The sequence below is a fragment of the Camarhynchus parvulus genome, chromosome 3, assembly GCF_901933205.1.
Source record: "Camarhynchus parvulus chromosome 3, STF_HiC, whole genome shotgun sequence".
Classification (NCBI taxonomy): Eukaryota; Metazoa; Chordata; class Aves; order Passeriformes; family Thraupidae; genus Camarhynchus; species Camarhynchus parvulus.
Window position 1 is genome coordinate 9,071,859 of NC_044573.1, and position 20,560 is coordinate 9,092,418.

Sequence of the window (20,560 nt, forward strand, 5' to 3'; positions counted from 1 at the left end):
TGCTCTTGCTGATGTACCAGTGAGCTCACTACGCTGTTTCTTGGAAATGTTATTCATCTCTATGCTTTGGACTATGAATTTAGCCTGGCATTTACTGTCTTTAAAACTTGTAAAATATACACAATGGTCTTAAAGTGCAGCAGTAACCACTACATCACTGAGAGCTTCCTTCTGCCTTTTACTGAAGCACTTTGTATTTTTCACTTTAAAGTTAACACTTCATTATTCATCTCTGACAGTGCCTCTATTCAGGCTGGAGACCCACTGCACTGCACATTGCTCACAAGCTACACCACAATCCTGAAACCTCAACCTCCATAAGCTTGGGTTGACATTTGAAAAGTAAAATAAGGGGGGAAAAAAAGACACCACTGAAAAATAATACCTTAAAAAAGTCACCTTTCTGATAACTGAACATTATTCAGTCAATTCAAAGGGCTTTTATGTCGTGTAGTCTTAAAGCAGACAGCAAGGTAAGAGCAGGAACAAAAGGACCGAATAAGCACTAACCAACACCATGAAGAGAACAAATGAGGCTGGGTACTACCACATCTGGGCAAAAAACACCCAGAAGAGCATAAAGCAACCAGTGCTCACAGTTAAACCTGCCAAAGCTGCTAAGTCAGGATGTAAGCACTGAGCAAAACTACATGGCTTCAATTTTTTAGGTTTACACTTGTAAACCTAAAAAATTGTAAGGAAACATGTAAGGAAACATCTCAATTGTCTATCTATATATTCAAAATAGGAGTGTATTTCAAGATTTTAAAGTAAAGCAGAAGAATGTAAGCATAAGAGAAGAATGGCCAAATAATTCCCTAGCATTACTTGCACTCTCTGCGCTTTTACATAATAAAGGAAAACAGAGGGGAAACTCTGCAGCATGAATGTTCACAAACCAGTGCATCTTAGAAAACACAAAGAGATTTGCAAACTGATTTTTTCTTCCCACTGAAATACCTACCCATGACTGGGTTTTCAGAAGTCATCTCTATAACATATGACTTCAAAAAGTTTTCAAACACACACATTATGTTGGCAGGCCAAGCCTGCATTGTCTGCATCATTATCAATATTACTATCAATGAAGCCTTCTGGATTTCACTTTCTGTGAAGTTGTCAGATGCTGTGACAAAACACAGCATCTGAGAGCTTAACACAAGTGTTTCCACCTCACTGACAATTCTTTTGTTGTTTTCTTTGACGGAGTTTTCCACCACTTTGGAACAATTCAGCATTGATTGCTGACACAGAGATGTTGTAGATATGAGCAGAGACAAAAGAACAGTGCTGGATTCAAGCCACAGTTCCCAATTTACATCCAACATAACCTGGTTAAACAGATGTCTCCTCAGCAAAGGAATTCCACAGCAGAGCAAGGTGTCAAACAGCTCAGTATGCTGAACCTCTGAGTACTGGGAACCTCTCAGTACCTGCAGGTCATAAAAGTGATGTTACAAACCACAGGGCACTACACACTGAGCAGCACCACACAGCACAATGATGAACAGATTGTTGAGGCCACCAGCAGAGCTGCAGCTCCAGGCCTCCTCCTTCTGTGGCCAGCTGGCACTGGGAAAGGACAGAACAGGGAAATGTGACTGAACCTAAGGGCTGGCAACCAAAGCAGGAGAAGTAAAGGAGAGAGTTTTGTACCAGTCAGGTAAGAGCAGGGGGTCAGGAGCAGAGTGGTTGTATCACTGTTATAGCTGCCGTGATCAAAATTAGCAAAATATGCCTCACCCAAACATCCTGGTAAAATTTAACTCAGGAAGTTGCATTCACGCCTGCCTAACACTGCTCCTTGCAGCCATAACTACAATATTCTTGGATAGCTGTTCTGAATTACTGCAGTAGTCTAAGATACTAAAAACCCTGCCACGTCCTACCCTGAAGGTGCAGTAGCACTTTTCCACCAAGGATACTTTGGTTTGCTACGAAATTAATCCAAGTGATAGGTATGGAGAGAAGTTTAATTAATGCTTTCTGGAGATTTCTGAAGTTTGTTTTTCCTGTGTAGAACAAACTTCACACAATGAGCAAGAGCTAAAAACAAAAGCTACTCCAGAACTTGTGCTGGTTGTCCAGGTTAGATGAGACAAAGTGGAAAGCATCAGTGCAGCTCCACCACGTCACTGGACCTCTCTCCCTGTCGTAGCCACTGTGTTTTGTGTTTGGCTCCAGGACCATGGGAATGAACATGAAGACACTGTGATGGCTCAGGATGAATTTAGAACACACACTCTGCTTTTTTCTTACAAATAGCCCAATACTATAAAGGGCTGGAAAACAATCCTAAATCTTGCTTTAAACAGAAATTAATAACTCAAAGAGATTCTTTGGTATGAAGCATTAGGAAAAAACTGCTCTGATTATAGTTACAGAGACAAAATCGTGAGGCACCTTGTGATTTAATGCCAGGTATTTCTCAGTGATGATCCAAGATAAGCTGTACAGTAACTGTTAGCTGTTGAGCTTAAGAGATGTTTGGCAAAATATGCCTCATCCAAACATCCTGGTAAAATTTAACTCAGGAAGTTACATTCACTCCTGCCTAACATTGCTCCTTGCAGCCATAACTAAAATATTCTTGGATACCTGTTCTGAATTACTGCAGTAGTCTAAGACACTAAAAACCTTGCCACATCCTACCCCGAAGGTGTAGTAGCATTTTTCTACCAAGGATACTTTAGTTTGCTATGAAATTAATCCAAGTGATAGGTATGGAGAGAAGTTTATTAATGCTTTCTGGAGATTTCTGGGAGCCGGGTTTGAAAGGAGAAAGGATGCCAGAAAATGGTCCTGGTGCTCAGTGCAGCAACCTCATTCCTTCACCCTTGTTTCCCATTTTATCCTTTGCTTCCTTGCATGCAGCAGCAGCACACGTAAAGCTGGTCACCCTTCCTTCCCCCTGGATCCTGGGACAAGCCACAGCCCAAGAGCCAAACCACTAAAGAGCACACACAGTTCCCTCCCCTGGGAGAGGAGAGAATGAGCTGCACATGGTCTAAGCCATTGCTGAATCTCAGAACACAGCTGGAGGAACACATGCCAAAGGGTGAGCCTTAGCTAAGAATCTACACAGCTGAGAACAGGCAGGTTCCACTGTCACTGCCAAAAAGCACAAAAAACCCAGCATCCCCTGTGATGAGGAACCCCCTCACCAAAAGAGATTCTGGGTTACAGAGAATCAGCCTGCCCAGCTCACAAGCCACCTGCTCTGGAAGCTGTTCATGTAATGTATAAACATCTCTTAGGCAGGGAAGGATTTAGGGTTCATATTAAATACACAGTGAACATCCACTTACTGGCACCTTATGCAGGCTAAAGGCAGTCTGGAAAACAAGAAGGCAGAATGTGGAATGGACAGGTTTTCAAAGATGACTTAGACTATCATCTCCTAATAGAGCAAACCAAATGTAAAGCTCCAGAGCTCAAGTTTACTTAAAAAAAAAAAAAAAGAGTCTAAAACGCTCCCAAAGTAAACAGCTTGAGTCCTACTTAGCTGAAGAAGCCTGAAAGCTGAAAACTGGAGATGGTTTTACAAATTGCCTGAATGCAGTACAAGGGTCAGCAAGAACTCACAAGCCCTGAAAAGACTGAAATGCACCCCAGCAAAGGGAGCAGACATCACACCACTGCTAAACCACTCATGGCACTGAACTGGGGATCTTGGGAGAAAATTACAAGCCCATCCCTGTAAAGGGCTGCTCACACAGCTTGGAGAGTGACTCCTGTGCAACCATTTATAAGCAGCAGGATTGTGGAAACCCAGGGCACTGGGAATATTTCTCTGTCAGCTCTGGGGTGCCCTGACCCCCAGGGGAGCACTGACTTTGACCCTCACTCATGGAGAAAGTTTCCTAAACTCCAGAATAGACCAGAATCCACAAAAGTGTGAAATAGATTATAGAGAGCAGTGTAGGTGTATCACTTGGTGAGAAATTTAGGTTTTGGGATTTTTAGTATGTTGTGGATGGAAGCAAGATGGAGGGCACAGGGTGTTGTCCTAGATTTCTTCTTTATGCTGCTTCTTCCTCCTTCTTTATGGGTTTGGGTGGCATTTTGTAATTGGGTGGAAAAGTCCACATTGCAGCTCTTTGGGATCAGTTACTGGGTTAAAAAGGGAAAATAATCTAGGTGTCCTTTCTTAATTGGATAGTTTAGTCTTAAAAGACCTTGTAACAAGAGATTGTTGGCCATTTTGTGCCTTCTAATGAAAAGCTGCTGAACCTACAGTAATGAGACTGTTTTACTGATAAGAAATAATAAATATTCGAGTCCAAACATGAAACACCATCTCAAGTGCCTTCAATGCAGAGAAACCCACAACTGGTACCCCCACACAGAATGTGTTTTTTCTGGTAGGGTTCAGAGAGCATTTCCAACAGGGTGTAATTGCTTTGCATGCTTATTGAAGAGGGGGACAAGGGCAGGAGCAGGGGGATTAAAAGGAAAAAAATCTGTTTACAGCATTGTGCTGCTTTTCAAATGATGTTTTCTTACACGGCTCCAGGTTTAGGCACAACTACTGAGTTTCAGGCTAATGTAATACTGCTGCAAGAACTGCAGTGGAGAATCTGACTTCATGTGCTATGGCATATATTGTTGGTGGCTCTGCTACTGCATTTTACAAGGTCATTTTTCTTGGTGTGGGAACACTGTTATTCTTGGTGTGCAAGGCTTGCTATGGAAAAACTAGAAGTGAAGGGGATGAACTTCACGATGAAATATTTTCTCTCAGAATGAAAGCACAGATTTTAGAGCGTCGTAAAGTATTAAAAATGTCTTCCAAAATTTATGTTCGAGCCTTCCCTTGGTTTTGGAACTATGTAAAAAGATAAAAACATACCCAAGCTGCTTGTTCCCATCTCTTAATATAGCTTCATTTGCTCTTCTTCAGAAAAGAAAGTCTGTAGTTCTTTATTTCATAAATATGCTCCAGAACAGCTTCTGGATGATAATTAAATTAGACCTTCAGCAGAAAAAATCTCCCCCTTCCCCAATTATTCTTTTTTTTTTTTTCCTGTTGGAAGAGATGGAAGGAAGGGAATAAAATCTGACTGAGAAACACAAGGCTGATTCCCTCTCATAACTCAAGACTGTGAGCTGTTTTACTACTCCAGCGTGGGCTTCCCATTTTGTGCTCATTTGCCCTGCCACAACTTAGTTCTAACAGCAGCAAGAGGAAGGAAAAAATATCTTGCTTAATTTTAGGATGGAAGGGTTTGGGTTTTTTTTCTATATTTCTTTAATCTCTCAGTCCAATTAATTGCAGGGGTTAACCCAACTGAAAGACAAAAGAAATCAAAACCTATCCTACAAAATCCTTCCTTCATTTGAAGGACCAAGGATGGGAGAAAGAGAAGCTCTTCCTTCTCTTACTGAATCAGACTTCAGATGCTTACAAGTGTTTTAGACTACTTAAATCTCCAACAATACTTTAAGATTACTAAGGATTCTTCCTGAATTCATTTTATGTAAAAAGGACCCAATTCTGACCACCTCATTTGTGCAGACAGACTGCCTAAGCCCTAACAGACCATATCCTGGGTTTGACAATTGCCAGGGACTTTTGATACAAATTTGCCATGTCGAAAGACATCTATAAACATCTTTCTTGCAAAGATTACTCCTTCCTGGATTTGCCACACTTCTTCAAGAGAAACTTCATCAAATGCAACACTGATCTACTCACTTCTCACAATCACTCCTCTCCACAGATGTACCAGGACAGAAAAACCCTGAGAGAAGTCTAAGTGTTCATTTCAACAAGTCTGAGTTTGTGCAGTATTTTCCACACTGATTCTCTCCCTGTGAGTGCAGTGCACGAGGATTTTGCATTTACTTCAGCATGTGCCATGATACAGCCCAAAACCTGCCAAAATCAGAAGATCCCAGTGCAAACTTCTCATTGAGCATCTGCCTGCTTAAGTGCAACTTTCTAAAGCCAGCAATAGAATCCCTGAAAGTTATAAAACCAGAAAATTGATAGACTTCCATCTGTTTAAACAATTGCTCTAATCAATATCCTTCCCCCCAGTAATGTTTTGTACAGACACTGTCTCTCAAATACATAACTGCAGAATCAATGGGGTTGGGAAGTATGTAAGAATTTCAACTCTACAAATGGCAAAACATTATGAAAATATGAACTGCTAAAGCTATCATGGTGCTTAAAGGCACAGAGTTTATTAAGGCAATCTGTAAAACATCACCGAACAGAAAAAATTCTTGAAGCCAACAATCTACAGGTTTTCATGAGACAGCCAACTGCAATGATAATAATCCAAGATAATTATCTGAAGATGATTTTCCTCCTGTTTTACCCTAACCTTACAAGAGTGCTCTAAAAGGAGCTCCTCAGGGAAATGGCATCACCCAGAGTTCCCATTTGCCCAGATGTTTCTCTCATTATGTTACAAGCCTGTCAAGAAAAGGCAAATTCAGGGTTATTCTAATGATAGCAAACACCTCATAAAAAACCTCTCTGAATTTACTTTTCCAGGGAACATCATTTAAAAAGGCATTCCCAGTGCCCAGGAGAAAAGAAAGCATCATTTATAAAACATTATTACCAGAAAACTTGCAGATATTAAAAAAAAAACATCCTGGAATGTCAAGCCGGTGATAAAACTGCAGCGAGAGCATGGTGGGGCCTGACCCGCAGTGCAGGGCTCAGCACTCCCCAGCAGGACTCCCACCAAGTCCAGCAGGAGGTTTTCTGAGTTAGGGGGGACCTGACTCCAGGCTGTGGCTGGGATGTTGAGCCTGCAGCTCTGGGGTCCCTCCCGTGGCCAGTGGGTTCATTTTGGGGACCACCAGCTGGGCGTCCCACGCATCCAGTGACCAGTGCAGCCTGCACTCTCCTGACTTCTCCTTGGCTTTTATCCTCTGCTGGTGCTATGATGCTTACCCAGATGATGGATGGTTTACATAAATTTATGGTGATAATAATGATGACTTTTTTTGGTCAGTTTATTGCATGACTTGGTAGTTGATTTTATTTTACCACTTGGATGGAGGAGAAGAGAGCTGGCCAGGGCACATGCAACTGACCAGAGATTTACAAGCTTTGTCTGCGGATGTTGGTGATGCTGCACCTTTGATCACTGTCTCCAACCATTATAAATGAATGGCAACATGTGACACTGAATAAAAAGAACGACCTGCAAGAATACCGAAACAGAACAAAAAAAAGTCCTTCACCTCTGTCGGACATAATACACTGGGAGAAGTCTTTCAAAAGCCTGGAATGGGCTAGCTGGGTCACAAACACTGTCCTTCACACCACAAGCACTTATGACCCTAATTTTCTTGCCTATTTCAGGACTGAATGTCAGCCCGTCTCTCGGTGCTTTCCAAGGAAAGCCATGCACTTAGTTCCAGCACTTCCCGAGACCATACACCTATCAGCTCCCCTCTCACTCTGGGGAATCCTGTGCCCCACGAAGGGAGGATGCCCTGGGTGGGACACGCCGTGCCTGACACGGCTGCTTCCATCCCTTCCCTGCCCCACAGGCTCCCCAGGTGCGCTGGCCGAACTCTGCTGCGGGAACACGCGTGGGAGCCGCCCCGACGCCTCTGCCTTTGCCACCGCTCCCCCGACAGCCTAAAGCCGAGGAGGGCGGGGGACACCCCGTAAAAAAAGCCCCGGGGGAAGCCCTCGGGCGGGGGAACCCTCGGGGTCGGGCGGACGCGGCAGCATGACGAGGAGGAGGAGGCGGACGGGGCAGGTGCACGGCGCCGGCTCCCTCAGCTCGGCCAGCCCCGCGCTGCCCCCGACGGCCCCGGGGGACGCGGGAGGGTGCGGGGGAGGCGGGCGGCACTCACCTGCCGCTGGCTGTGGTTGCCGGCAGCCGAGGGGGCGTGCGGCTCTCCGCCGCCGCCGCGCAGCACGGTGATGTGCAAGGTGAGCAGGAGCAGCCCCAGCAGCAGCAGCAGCTCGGCCGCCAGCCGCACCATCCTCTTGAGCCGGGCGGCTTTAGGGCCCCGCGGCGGCGGCGGCGGGCGCGGAGGAGGCGGAGGAGGAGGAGGAGCCGCGGCGGCCGCCGCCGCCGGGGCCGCCACCGGAGCGGCCCCGGCCCCGGCCCCGGGAGCCGCAGGACGGGCGGCGGGGGACCGCGCCGCTCTCGGCGTCGGCGGGGCGGGCGGCGGGCGCGGGGCAGCGGCGGCAGCAGCAGCAGCAGCAGCAGCAGCGGGGGCCGCCGCACCACGGCGGAGCCACGTCGGGGCGGGATGCGGCCAGAGTCCCGGCGCTGCCCGGCGGCGGGCGGCAGGTACCCGAGGCCGGCGGCGTCTCTGCGGGCAGCCCTGCAAGCCAGAGGCACCGCGGGCCGTCGGAAGGAGGGAGCGGGCGGCCGAACCCCCGCCGCCGCCTCGGGGAGCCGCGGCCGGCGGAGAGCAGCGGGTTTCGGCGGCCGGCGGGGACACGCTGCGAGCACGGGGGGAGCCGGGAGTGCGTGTGCGAGGGAGAGGGAGGAGGGAGGAGAGCGAGGCGGGGGGGGCCGGGGACGAGTCTCACATGGCGGGGAAGCCGGGACGCTCCGAGGGGAGGAGAGAGCTCGGGGCTATCGCCTCCCTCCGTGCGCGGGGATGGGGGTGGCCCCCGGACCAGCTTCCCCCGCCGCCGCCGCCGTGTCCTCGCCCGCCCCGCCGCTCCCCCCTCCCCTCCCGACGGCCGTCGAGGCGTCGCCCGGCCCTGCCCGGCCCGGCCCGCGCTGCCCCGGCCCCTCGCCGTGCCGGGAGAACGGAGCGGGGCACGCCGCGACCCCCGCCGGCTCCCAGCTCCCCTCGAGCTGCGAGCTCTCCCGGGAAAAAAAGGGGCAGATTGCAGCTTCCCTCTCCCGTCCCCCTTCCTCTTCCTCCCCTGGCTCAGCCGTGGGAAATGGGATAGGGGGCAGATCTGGGTCGAGGGGATGCGAAAAGCTTCAGCTGCCCGCTGCCCTCCCGGGGAGCTGGATACCTGGCTGCATCTCTCCTCTCTCTTCCCTCCAGTGCCCTGGGGCTGGCAGGGGTAGCGTCGCACTCTCTCCTGCCACCGTGCGTGCGTGTTTGCGAGCGGCTGCCGCTCCTCCTGCCTCCTGCTGCTGCTGCTGCTGCTGCTGCTGCTTCCAGCCCCACTTTCTCGCCCCCTCGCTCTGTGTCGGGAGAGGTACGTGTCGGATGCTTTTATACTGCCCTGCCTCCTTCCCCTGCTCCCCCCCTTTTCCTTCTCCCTCTCTGCAGCTCCTGCTCCAGGCTGGCGTGTCCCCCCGCCAGGCTGCTCCCCTCCTCCCCGTGCCGAGCTGCTCCTCTCCGTGCCCTGCTTTGCCAGGACACCCCACTGCTGCACCCGCAGCCCTCCCCACACACGGCTGCACCTTGCGTCCCCACTGCCATCCCTGCTCGGCTGGGATGGATCTGCCCTGCAGGGACACGTCCCTTTCCGCTGGTCTGTGCGTCCCTAGTGGGACTCCACCGCGGTTTGACACTCCTTACTCTTCCTCTGGGTTGCTGACCTGTGTCAGTACTGTGGGAAAACCTTTCTCTCTCAGATGGGAGGCCCTCAAATTTAAAAGCAACGTGGACTTGAGAGTATGTGAAAATGAGGGTTGGATTATCACTTGCTATAAGTCAATATCTCAGCGTCCAGTCTGAGGGAGCTGGGCCGCTTTGTGGGTGCTCAAGGTGCAGCTCAGTGTAACAAGAACAAACACAGCTCAAATCAACCTGAAGCATAAATAAAGCCACCTAACAAAAAATGGGAGTTTTGGAATCTTTGTCGTCATTCTTGCGCAATTGGGAATGTTATGTGTAAAAACAAGGATACGAAGAATCTGTGAGTATGTGACAGCTGAGGCTGAATTGGTCTAAAATGTCTAAATTGGGGAAGAAGTATCCCCCAGTCTGAAACATTTTCATCTGGAGACCAGTGCCCTCAGCAGGGTTTCCCGCAAGGCAAGGGTGAGATGTTCTTCCAGTGTGCGGTGCCAGCTGGGAAAAGGCACATCATGGGAGCCTTAGCCCGCACTGTGCCCTGGAAATCTGGCACTTTTGGGGCATGAGGAGCATCAGAGCTCCCTGAAGGTTCCTTGCAGGTCTTGGAGCATCTGAAGGCTGTAGCCATGAGTGAGTCAGAATGATATCTCATACTCTTCCAGTGATAACCACTGTCAAAGGAATCAGGCAAGAATATAGTTAATATGATTGCACTGGGGTATCATTTAAGTGTGACCAAAAGCCACAAACCCCAAACCTTCAGATTTAAGGATTTTTAAATCCACAAACATGTTCCATGTTAGTAGTGCAGTAGGAATCATCAGCACAGATGATTGTGCGGGGCAGGGACTCCCATGGGTCTGCCCTGAGTGTGTCAGAGGTGCAACTCCCATCCCGTGACAGCACTTGTTGAAAATTACCCGGTATGGCACCGATGCTCTTGGATCATCCAGAGCTATTCAACACTGCATAAAGCCATAACAGCCTGTGGGACTGCCACATGGCTTTTAAAAAATGTGGTGCCTTTTTTTTTTGGTTTTTAACCCAAACATTCCTTGGGCTAATCAAGAAGATAAAAACACTGATTGTACTTTGGATGTCATCGCTCGGCCTTGGCTCTCCTCCTGCCACCCTTGCTGTGATCCTGGTGGCAGTGAGCAGAAGCAGGGCAGCTACAGGAGGCAGGCTTGGCAGCCAAGAGGCACAAGTGTCCTCCAGGTTTGCCAAAGTCTGACCATACCTAGTGGCTGTTGAAGAAAAGTGGAAACTTGGCACATGAGTTCTGCATTTCAGAGCTTCATAGCACCAGTCGACAGCACTCAGAGCAAGGCTGAGGGCTCATAATGCGAAACAGTCTGAGTGACAGTCTGGTTTAAAACACACATGGATCTGCCCCAGCCAAGCTCTGGGTAATGCAGGCTCTCCCTTGCCTTATGAAACTGAACCCAAAGACATCTTTAATCCAGATGAGATGGGCCCGTCCTGGTGAGCATCTCCTCGTGGCACATCACTGCGCTGAGCTGTTGTGCAAAGCTAGGGAGGGACAGAGCAGGGCTGCTCGCAGCTGCAGGCGGGTGGTAGTGAGGAACCAAAGCCTCTTCCCACTGGAAAAAGTTGGTGTAAAAGTGGCACTTGGGAATGGCACTGCTGCCTGTGTGGCTGTCTGGGGCAGCGAGGCAGGAGTGGGCACACACATGCTCTGGAGATCCCCCTTTAAATTCACAAACAGTCAGCAGATGACTTCATCAATGAGTCCAGATGGCTAAATCAAGACCTGCAGGAGAGAAGGATTTAAAAGCAGAGGGGAAAGTTCTCTTTTCCCAGCCAGGTGGACACTTGCTCAAGCAGCCACCATTTAGTCCCTGGAAGATGAAATCAGGTTCACCAGGAGGAGGAGACCATAGCTGGCCTGAGGGGGATGCTGCTCCTGGGATGTGATTGCGGGCACTCCACAGGGAGGTGGATCAGCAAGTGGGTCTGGCAGTGGTGCTGGGATAAGAGAGGTGTGTTCCTGTGATGGCTCCCTGTAAAGGTTCACAGCTCACAGCTCACCCCTCCATCTCCAGCTTTTACCTTCCTTTTCTCTTCCTTCCAGTGATAAAGGCAGACTCAGCTCCTGTGTGCTCCCAGCTTCTTGCCAGTGCCAGGGAAATAGCAAGAGCCATTGGGAAAAGAGCCCAGGCTCTTTGATGAGCACCATAGTGCCCGGTCCGGTGGTGTAGCCCAGCTCAGGTGTGGCAGTCAGGAAGCTGTAGGAGGTCCTCTGCCTCTAACACACCTCACATGTTCCTCCTTGTGCAGCTTCAAGAGTGAGTAGTGGCTGTCCGCGTTGCAGCCTGCACCACGGGCTGAGGACGCTCCTGGGAGGTGTTTCAGGAGCCTGCTGGCTGCAGCTGTGACACTGCCCGAGGAAGGGCCCAGGGTGTCCCTTACACCAGCCTGCCAACAAAAATGCCACTGTACCACCTTCAGTGCTCCAAGCCAGCAGACTTTGTCCAGGGCTGAATTTGTTGCGTCCTTACTGCTATGTCCTGATGGGGATGCTCCTGTCTCCTGCTGTAGCCATCACAGCTTGTCACCCCATGTGCTGTCCCCCACACTGCCTGGGGCCAGCCCCTCTGCATCACTGTGCAGGCACCTGCACTTGGTGTTCAGTCCTGGAAACCAAAGTATTGCCTGAGACACAGCACACTGCAGAGGCTGGGTGCTCCTAGGGACTGAAATGAACATTTTGGTTTGTTTCATTTAATGTACCTGGTCAAGTGTGAAAAATCCTCACTTTGGATGAGTGCCACCAGGTGACAACCTTCAAGGCCAACATGAAAATCACTGGGGAAGAAGGGGAGAGAAAAAAAAAACCAGTATGATATAATATAAACCAACATAACTCTCTTTTTATGCTTTATCTCAGAAGTGAGAAGGACCACTGGGTTTTATGTCACAGCATCAAGACTTCCTATACTGAAGCAGTCCCAGCAGTTAAAAATTATTGCTGTTTACCTGATTGTCCACTTTACCCCTTCACTGTCCACCCTGGCATTGCTCCAGGACTGTGAAGGCATCCTGTCTGTGAGATCTGACAGCTTTTCAGAGGAGCATTGCTGCTCCTCACCCTGCACCCACTCCCAGGATGCTGTCGTTTCATCTTTAAGCCTGGGGGTTGCTTTAAATTTATCAGGGATGAAAACCTGGCTCCGCTGAAGTCGTTGGCAAAGCTCCCATTGACTTCAGAGGAGCCAGGATTTCACCCTAAGATGCTTTGTAGATTATTGGTGAATGGAAAGCATACGTCTGGCTTCTCCAGGGTTATTATTGTTGGTGGTGACCTCTGCTCTGGCAAGCATTGAGCAAGGCTGGGTTGAGACAGATGCTTGAAGCTTTCCCTACCTCTTCCCCTGCTTCCTCACAGGGGCTTTGCTTTATGGCTCATCATCTTGGATGCTGCTTATCAAGGAATACCTTCCCGTCGCCTGCCAGTGGAATTTAATGCCTGTTTGCCCACATTCCCCTTCCCCCAAGGCCAGCAGATCAGCAGATAGGAGACAGAATGGCTGATTAGCTTTCTAGCCCTAACCTCTTAGCTATAAGCTGCAAATGCACACACAAGTGTCTTCTCAAAAAAAAAAAAAAAAAAAAGAAAAAGGAAAGCAAAAAAGAATAACATTCCCTTGCAGGCAACCTAAGTCTTTCTGTGACTCATGGTTCCTTTATCTCAATAAATTACTACCTGAATAGTAACCACCCTCTTTTTAAAAGAGCTGATTAGCTTAGAGTCCGCAATTTTCCTGCTTCTCCTAGGCTGGTGCTTTTCTTCCCGTCTACATATTTTGCCACCAGCTGGGGTCAAGATTTCTGGGTTCTGCAGTGCCTGTGTGACAGGCTGGAAATTCAGCAGCCACTTCATTAAAACTTGAAGCCAAACCGGAAATGTATAACAAGTCTGGATTATGGAATATGGAAATGGAGAAAACAGAAACAACACTCCAGTCCACTTTCCCAACAGCTAGGCTGGGTTTTTTAATACCAAATTCTCTTTATTTTACACTCTGCCACATTTTCACTTTTCAATATGCTGCACATTTTTGTGCTGATGGTGTGCAACTGCGCTGGAGCATTTGCCAAGCTGTGGCAGTATGGGGCTGTGGGAACCAGCGTGCCAGGCTGGGCTTTCCAGAAGTGCCCAAAGACTCTAAATTCTGCTGACTTTCATGAGAGCTTGCCACAAGGCAAATTTGCCTCTTTGGAGAAATACAGTGAAACCAGCAAATGCCTTTCCTCTGAAGAGAGTTTTAGCACTGCAGAAGTGCCTGGGTTGGTGCAGGGGAGCTGAGTGTTTCAAACAGAGTAAAGGCTCCCACTCTGGATTGATTTACCCTCATTCCTGGTGGTTTTCTGGCAGCAGTGACCCATGTGTCAGAGATGGCCCCCTGGCCCAGAGCAGGGAGGCAGCCCCCCTGTTTTGGCAGCAGTGAGCCATTAGATTGGCTCATCCACTAACTTGACTCAGCCAAATTTATCACTAAATTCAAATCATTCCATAAAATAAATCAGGCTTCAGCTCACCCTGTGTGTACACAGCAGCACCCAAACAGGTCTGGTGGGTGCTAAATACAGAGCAAGGAGGTGATCCTGGCATAGCTGACAGCTAAAAAAGATGTAAATTACCCTAAGGTATTGTTTGACTAAGGCTTGAATTTCTTGATTGCTTCTGACAGGTCTTATCCTATGTCCAGCAGTTTTTGAGAGTTAAAAAAAAAAAAAGGAAAAAAACCAAAGCAATTCATACCTTCTGCACCTATGGTTTTCAACTCTTCACTTCTTCAGGGAAAATAGCACATAATTGGCTTGCAATTGGCTTTTTTCAAGGCTGCTTTTGTGGCTCTGGAGATCAGAAACATAATAATAATAATAATAATAATAGAAGTATAAGGCAAATTCAGGCTGAAGGACAGCTCTGCAGCAGGAAAGGGAAAGGAGGATTTCACAGTGAATGCTGTGGTGGTGGGTGAGATGAACACCTGTCTCCTAAAAGAAGTGTTTACCTGTGGCCATTGCAGGAAGGCCTTCATTCCCAGAGGTGAAGAAAATAGAGCTCATTTCTGAAAGACTTCAGGTTTTAAGTGTCACCTTGCCCCATCTGGGTGATTTAACACCCCTGCAGCACAGCCTGTGCAGAGGGGCTTGAACTCCTCTTGGTGAGGTGCTGCACTGGCACAGGTAAGGATCTGCCTGGTCTAGTTACACCTCCTGGAAAGGAAATCAAGGGGCTTCATTTTATTGGTTTTGCTCAGTCAGTTCCTCTGCCTGGCAGCCACCACTTGTGTTTCCCAATATCTTTGTGCAGTGCTTTGTCAAGTCAAAATCATGCCACATCAGTGAAACGTTTGGTTTTGAAACCTGCATATTTTAACACTCCAGTAATTAAATACTGAAGTGCCGAATTTGCACTAAAGTTTCTCAGCCCAATTTTGAACCAGTGCTTTAGCAGTACTAATGATAAACACTCTCTTCTGTAAAGCAAAAGTTTCCAGGTAAGCACTGCACAGCACAAGCTGATGTAGGGGGAAAAATGCCACAATCCTGCTTCAACAAAGGTGGCAGAACCACAGAGAGTGAGGGCAGGTTCTTCCCCTGCCATTTGCCTCTTTCTCTGGGGGCCATTGGTGCACCAAATCAGAGCCTGATGAGAAATGCTGTATTCCCTGCAGAGACATCTGGATGATCTGTGACTGGTCTTTTAAAACACACATTTTTTCTGAAATGCAAGGAAAAAGCTTTTTTGGGAAGTCAATCTTTGTTCTGTAGGGATTGTGACAATGTACCCAGTAAAGGTGTTTGGCTGCCAGGGAACACCAAGAACAGGCTCAGAGTTGCTACAGCAGGTGAAGAAATAATTGAAACTAGCAAAAGTGTTTAATGCTTTTTATTAAGTTGCTGAAGTGCCAAATGAATTCCTCCTGGACTAAGGATGGGCACTTGGGTCAGGTGCTCCTCCCAGCAGGGTTGAAGTTTGTTTCAACCCTGCAGGCTGTTTCTGTGCCCTCGCTTGGCGCCGTGTTGCTCACAACAGTGCCCATGTCTGTGACACCTCAGTACCTAAAATAATAATCCCAATACTAAACAGTGAGGGACTCCCTGGGCAATGTCCCAGCTAGGAGAGGACAGGAATAACTGGGGAATGGGTAGGATGACTTTATGTCAAATAAGGCAACAGAGAAAGAAAACAGAGTCTGGGACCTCTCATGTAAAGCATTTAATTCTAAGAAAACCATTCTCTGCTACCCAACTTCCAGTGTGCTGTCTGGCAAACAAATGTGCACATTGCTGGTGCTCTCAGGCTCAGTTTGGATAGCAACAGCTTCACCTGCTGTCCCAAAGTGCAATGCTGTGAGTCTGGGTGGGTCTGGAGGAGATGGTCAGAGCACGGAGAGAAGCTGCAGAAAGCTCCAGGGAGCCAAACCTGGTTGCTGCATGCCAGTAAAGAGCAGGCAGGGAGCACAGACACTCACCAGGCGCTGGGGAAATCACACAAACATCTCTCCTGGTCCTGCCAGAGCAGATGTTCTTGGCAAAGTGCTGTGGTTGGACAGAGACACCGGTCTGGGTTGGCTGGAGGCTCCTGGGGGAGTCGGAGGGAGAATGGTTTGAATGTGCAGCACTTTGGTACCTGCACTGAGGCAATCACTGCAGATCAAAGCAGGTGTTTATTCAAGGCAGCTGCCCTGTCTGTGGGAGGTTTTCACTCCTCTAGCGCCCTGAAGAGAGCAGCAAGTGTGAAACACAACATGGAAGAAGCCATACCTGGAGCTCCACCTTGCTGGCAGAGACAGTCACTTGCTGATAATGAGCAGTGGAGATTTTTCTTCTCTGTGCGTTCGTAACATCCTTGTGCAGTTGGAATTGGCTTCAGGAGGTGATGCAATGCTACACAAATCCTCATGGGAGGGTTTGGTACAGAAAAGGGGCACACATCACTGTAAAGAGCACAGCCCCCTCTGATCAGGCCTTTATAAAGTTGCTCATTTTGTGCCGTTATATCACATAACACTTTATACATTTTCTTCTACATAATGCCATTCTTTCACAATGTGACATGTGTGGGTTTATTGTTGCTGCTGAAGCTGCTGGTGTTTTTTTCTGGATAGCCAAGCAGTCTGTCCAGCTGGCAGAGCAGTCGGGCCAGCTTCTTGCAGTTTTAGTTCCAGAGTCACCTTTTCACAAGATTGAAAACTCTGAGGCAGTTTCTAGCCCTAGATCCACGAAGCAGGTTGTTGATAAGATTGTTGGCTCAAGAAAATAGGAAATTTGTGGCTGGGCCCACTATAAAAGGAAATTCTTTTCCATGATTTACAAATAAATGAACTTCAGGGCAGGCAGGATCAGACCCTGTGTGTGAAGAATCTTTTTACTGTATATGGAGACAAATACAGTGTGAGACATATAAGTAGAGAGATCTTTTCTAAACAAGAAACTGCTTGAAACATAATGAGAAAGGGAAAGCAAATTAACCCTTTTTTGACTTCTGGTTCTTAAACTCAAGTAGCTTTTTAGTAGATCCCGGGGGGAGTTCTTCTGTAAAATGCTACAATTTACAAGTGGGTTTAACTACAACATGGTTGCTTTTCAACCACGGGCAGACAGGAAAAGATCCAATTGACACCTGCATCAGAGAACAAATGGGACACAAAAGATGAAACTCATTTCAAAGGGTCTATTTGTTTGTCTCTTGTCATGGATTAAACCAGGGGGACTACTATTTCAGGATGGATTCTGCTCCTATTCCAGTCAATGGGGGGAAAAAAGCCTATTTCAGTGAATAATGCAGAAGCAGCCCCTTGGCAAAGAAAAGAGCTGATCTTTGGTGAAGTTTTACTGACAATTCTGCTGTAAGGGGGATATAGTACTTCTGAAATGCTCGATTTTGAAGCCAGATGTTTGAAATTTGAATATTCACACTTGCAGAACTTTAAACAGACTGATGAAAGTTTACTGAAAAACAATTGGGAATACAAAAATTTTTTTTAAAGAATGCAATGCCTTTTTTAAAGAATGCAAAGAATTTTTTTTTTAAGAATGCAATGCTTTTTAAAAATAGGTTTTCAATTATTTGATTCAAGTCTAACTCAATTTAGAAAATTCTTCCTGTCTAAAGCAATTTCTTCCTGTCTAAAGCAATTTGTGTGTGTGTGTAAGAACAGAGAAAAATTGCTGAAATTATGCTTTTTAGAAATTCAAACCAAAGGGAAAAAAATACGACTACCTCATCGCCAGTAGTTTCATTAAAGGACATAAAGAGATGCCAAAGCAAAAACTCCAAATCCTGAATATGCTTAACAGTTTGTGTGCAGGGGTTGTGTTTACAGAGTTCCCCTAAACACACACATCCATTTTTGCACTTTCTGTTTTGGTCCCTGGGTGCCAGTGAGGTCCTGAGCGGCTTGGCTGCAACCCAGCTCTGCCTGCCCAAAGCAAGAGAAAAAAAAATCCCTGACACGAACATTTAGGCAGCTTTTTGTTTCAAAGAGAGCAGAACTTTGTCTCCTCCTTGCTGTCCTTTGATTTCCGTGGATGTGGTGGTGGCCTGGGTTTCCAAATCCCTGTCCCAGCCAAGCAGCAAGCTGGGGTTCATCCTCACATCCCTACCTGCCTCTAATCCCCAGTTTGGTCCACACTTAAGATTTTAAATGTTTGTGTGTTTAATCACTGGGGAGGTTGTGGGAGTTTGGGCCTGGACTGTAATCTGCTGTTCTGCTCTCACCATGAACCTCACAACTGTTTTTTTTTTTTTTTTCCCCTTAAAACCTTCAAACTTTGAGCCACTTAAGTGTACTGAATGAGTGGGATATGTTTTTAAATTGGCATTGCTAAGGATGCCATGTATAGAGGAAATAATGAAGTCAAAGGGGCTCCAAAGCAGAAGGCAAACACTGGTGGCTGCAGATTTTCATTCCCAGCTCTTCAGCACTCCAGCTTCAACCAAGAGGCCTGAAAGCTGCATTTGGGAGTGTCACCGCTGGTGGCATTTGCTGCTGCAGAGCACCCAGGGTTTGGTGGCTGCAGAATCTGGGCTGTGCAAACCCCAAAGGTGTCCCAGAGCAGCAGCTCCAGCGCACAGAAAGTGATGGTGCACAGGTGCTAACTCTGAATTTCCTGCCTTTTGTAGCCAGTATTGTGCCCCTTCCAACCACATTAAGAAATAATTTCGTGTTAAAGGCTAGGTTTTGGCATGCATTTACTCACATGCTTTAAATCTGATTTCTGCCTTTTTAACTCCCAATTGCTCCTCGAGGCTAAAGGACACAGGGGTTTCACATCAGTTTAACTCTTCCAGTTTGAAACTGGTGTGACTGGGGTGTAGGTGCCTCCTCCTGAAGGTAGGGAGGATGCAAACAAAGTGCTTTCCAATCTGCAGGAATAATCAATACCAGTATAAAGGAACCTTTTGATGTTAACCTCCCTTTCTTTAGGGATTTCAACAACAAAAAATATCCCATACCCTCCAACTGAAATAGATAGAGAGTGTATGTCTAAACCAGATGCAGGATGTAAAAGGACTGGAAGGCATGGTCATTCCTGCTTAAAAATGCAATTTTTTAGAGACATTAGGTGTGACGAGATCAGTTGGGTGGGGGTGAAATTCAAGCTGCTGATTGTAGACTCATAAACAAAACTAGCAATGGTTAAAGGTGCTGAGCCTGCAACCTGCCCCAAGAATCCCAAGCAAACTCACCTATAATAATAATAATAATCATCATCATCATCATTTTTTCAGGCAGTTTATATGGCTGCCTGAAAAACTGATTATAACTGGAAAATGGATCTGTAAATGTTTAAATTTCTCTGGTTTGTCTCCTTCTTGTGGTTATCAAACCTACAGTATCAGAGTTAAGTATGGCAGCTTTAATTCTGCCTCTAGTAAACACATGGCAATCCTCTCAGAAGCAGTAGGACTACAAACACTTCTGGTTTGAGTAGAGCAGTGGTTATATCTGTAATGGCATCTACTTGTAGAAACCAGTATCAAATCAAATAGTTGATACAATCCTTAAAGAAATGGAGGACTTGCCCGGATAACACAAAAAGATATTTGATACCTCTCCAGTCCACTGACATTCTTTGATTGTTTCAGCAAAATACCAGACAAGGGTTACCTGGCCTTGCAGAGATCCTCCTGGTAGAGCTGATGTCATGAACTGAGCAATCAGGGCTGAAAATTCTGCCACTGACTGAAAATTATTTAAACAGTACATTAAAAAAAAGTAGACTAATCACACACACATATATGTATATATTAAAAAAATTCACACACACATATATGTATATATAAACCTAAGAAGTGATTGCTAAATTTAGCAGGCAACCCCAAAGTGATAAAACTAAAAAAAGCTGAAGGAGAGGAGGAATTTCCCATGTGAGGAGGGACCTAGGCAAAAAGGAAGGAAGGGAGCAGACATACAAGTGGATTGAAAAGTAAAACAGCAACTGGTTTGCACAAAGGGAAATTACCTCTTCCATCCTATTGGACAAAGGGAATGCAGCATCATCAATTCACATGAATTCTGGAAGCAAAAAGGACCATGCTATTAAATAAATAATGCCTAACACTGTGGAAATGAGTAGTGGGATTCAGACAGAAAAGTGTTGAAACCAGAAGAACAAAAAATTTCTCAGCAAATCTAAGCATTCCTGTGTGACCAAAATCTCTCCCTTGTACAGCACAATATTAGCAAAATCAGTGGTGCTCCATCTGGTTTTTAATGTGGAATGCTGCATTTGTTTCACAGGGATCCCTATGCAGTTCCTGAGCCTACTGACTTTACTTTTGCTTTCTTCAGCTCCTGTTGCTGCCCCACAGATTCATAAACTACAGGCTGGAAACCTCTTTTCTAGAGGATTTCAACCCTTGGAGCTCAGGACACAGTCATCTCAAGACCAATTAAAAAAAACCCAAACAACTAACTACTGATGGGAATAGAAAGATTCTGCATTGGACTTAATTATCTAGGGCAAGGAGAAAACATCCCTTTCATCCAGGAATTGTGTAATTGTCTATTATGGGCTACAGTCTCTGCTTTAAAAT

At 46.9% G+C, this 20,560-nt stretch overlaps 1 protein-coding gene across 1 annotated transcript in view; it reads right to left on the bottom strand.

Annotated features, from left to right (window-relative positions):
* The window catches only part of ISM1 (isthmin 1), a 42,871-nt gene extending 34,835 nt beyond the window's left edge, over positions 1 to 8,036 (bottom strand). Inside the window, exon 1 of the mRNA XM_030945755.1 lies at positions 7,834 to 8,036. Within this exon, the coding sequence (XP_030801615.1) occupies positions 7,834 to 7,965 (132 nt within the window). The 5' untranslated portion in view covers positions 7,966 to 8,036. The remainder of the gene's footprint in view (positions 1 to 7,833) is intronic.
* Between the last annotated feature and the right edge of the window lie 12,524 nt (positions 8,037 to 20,560).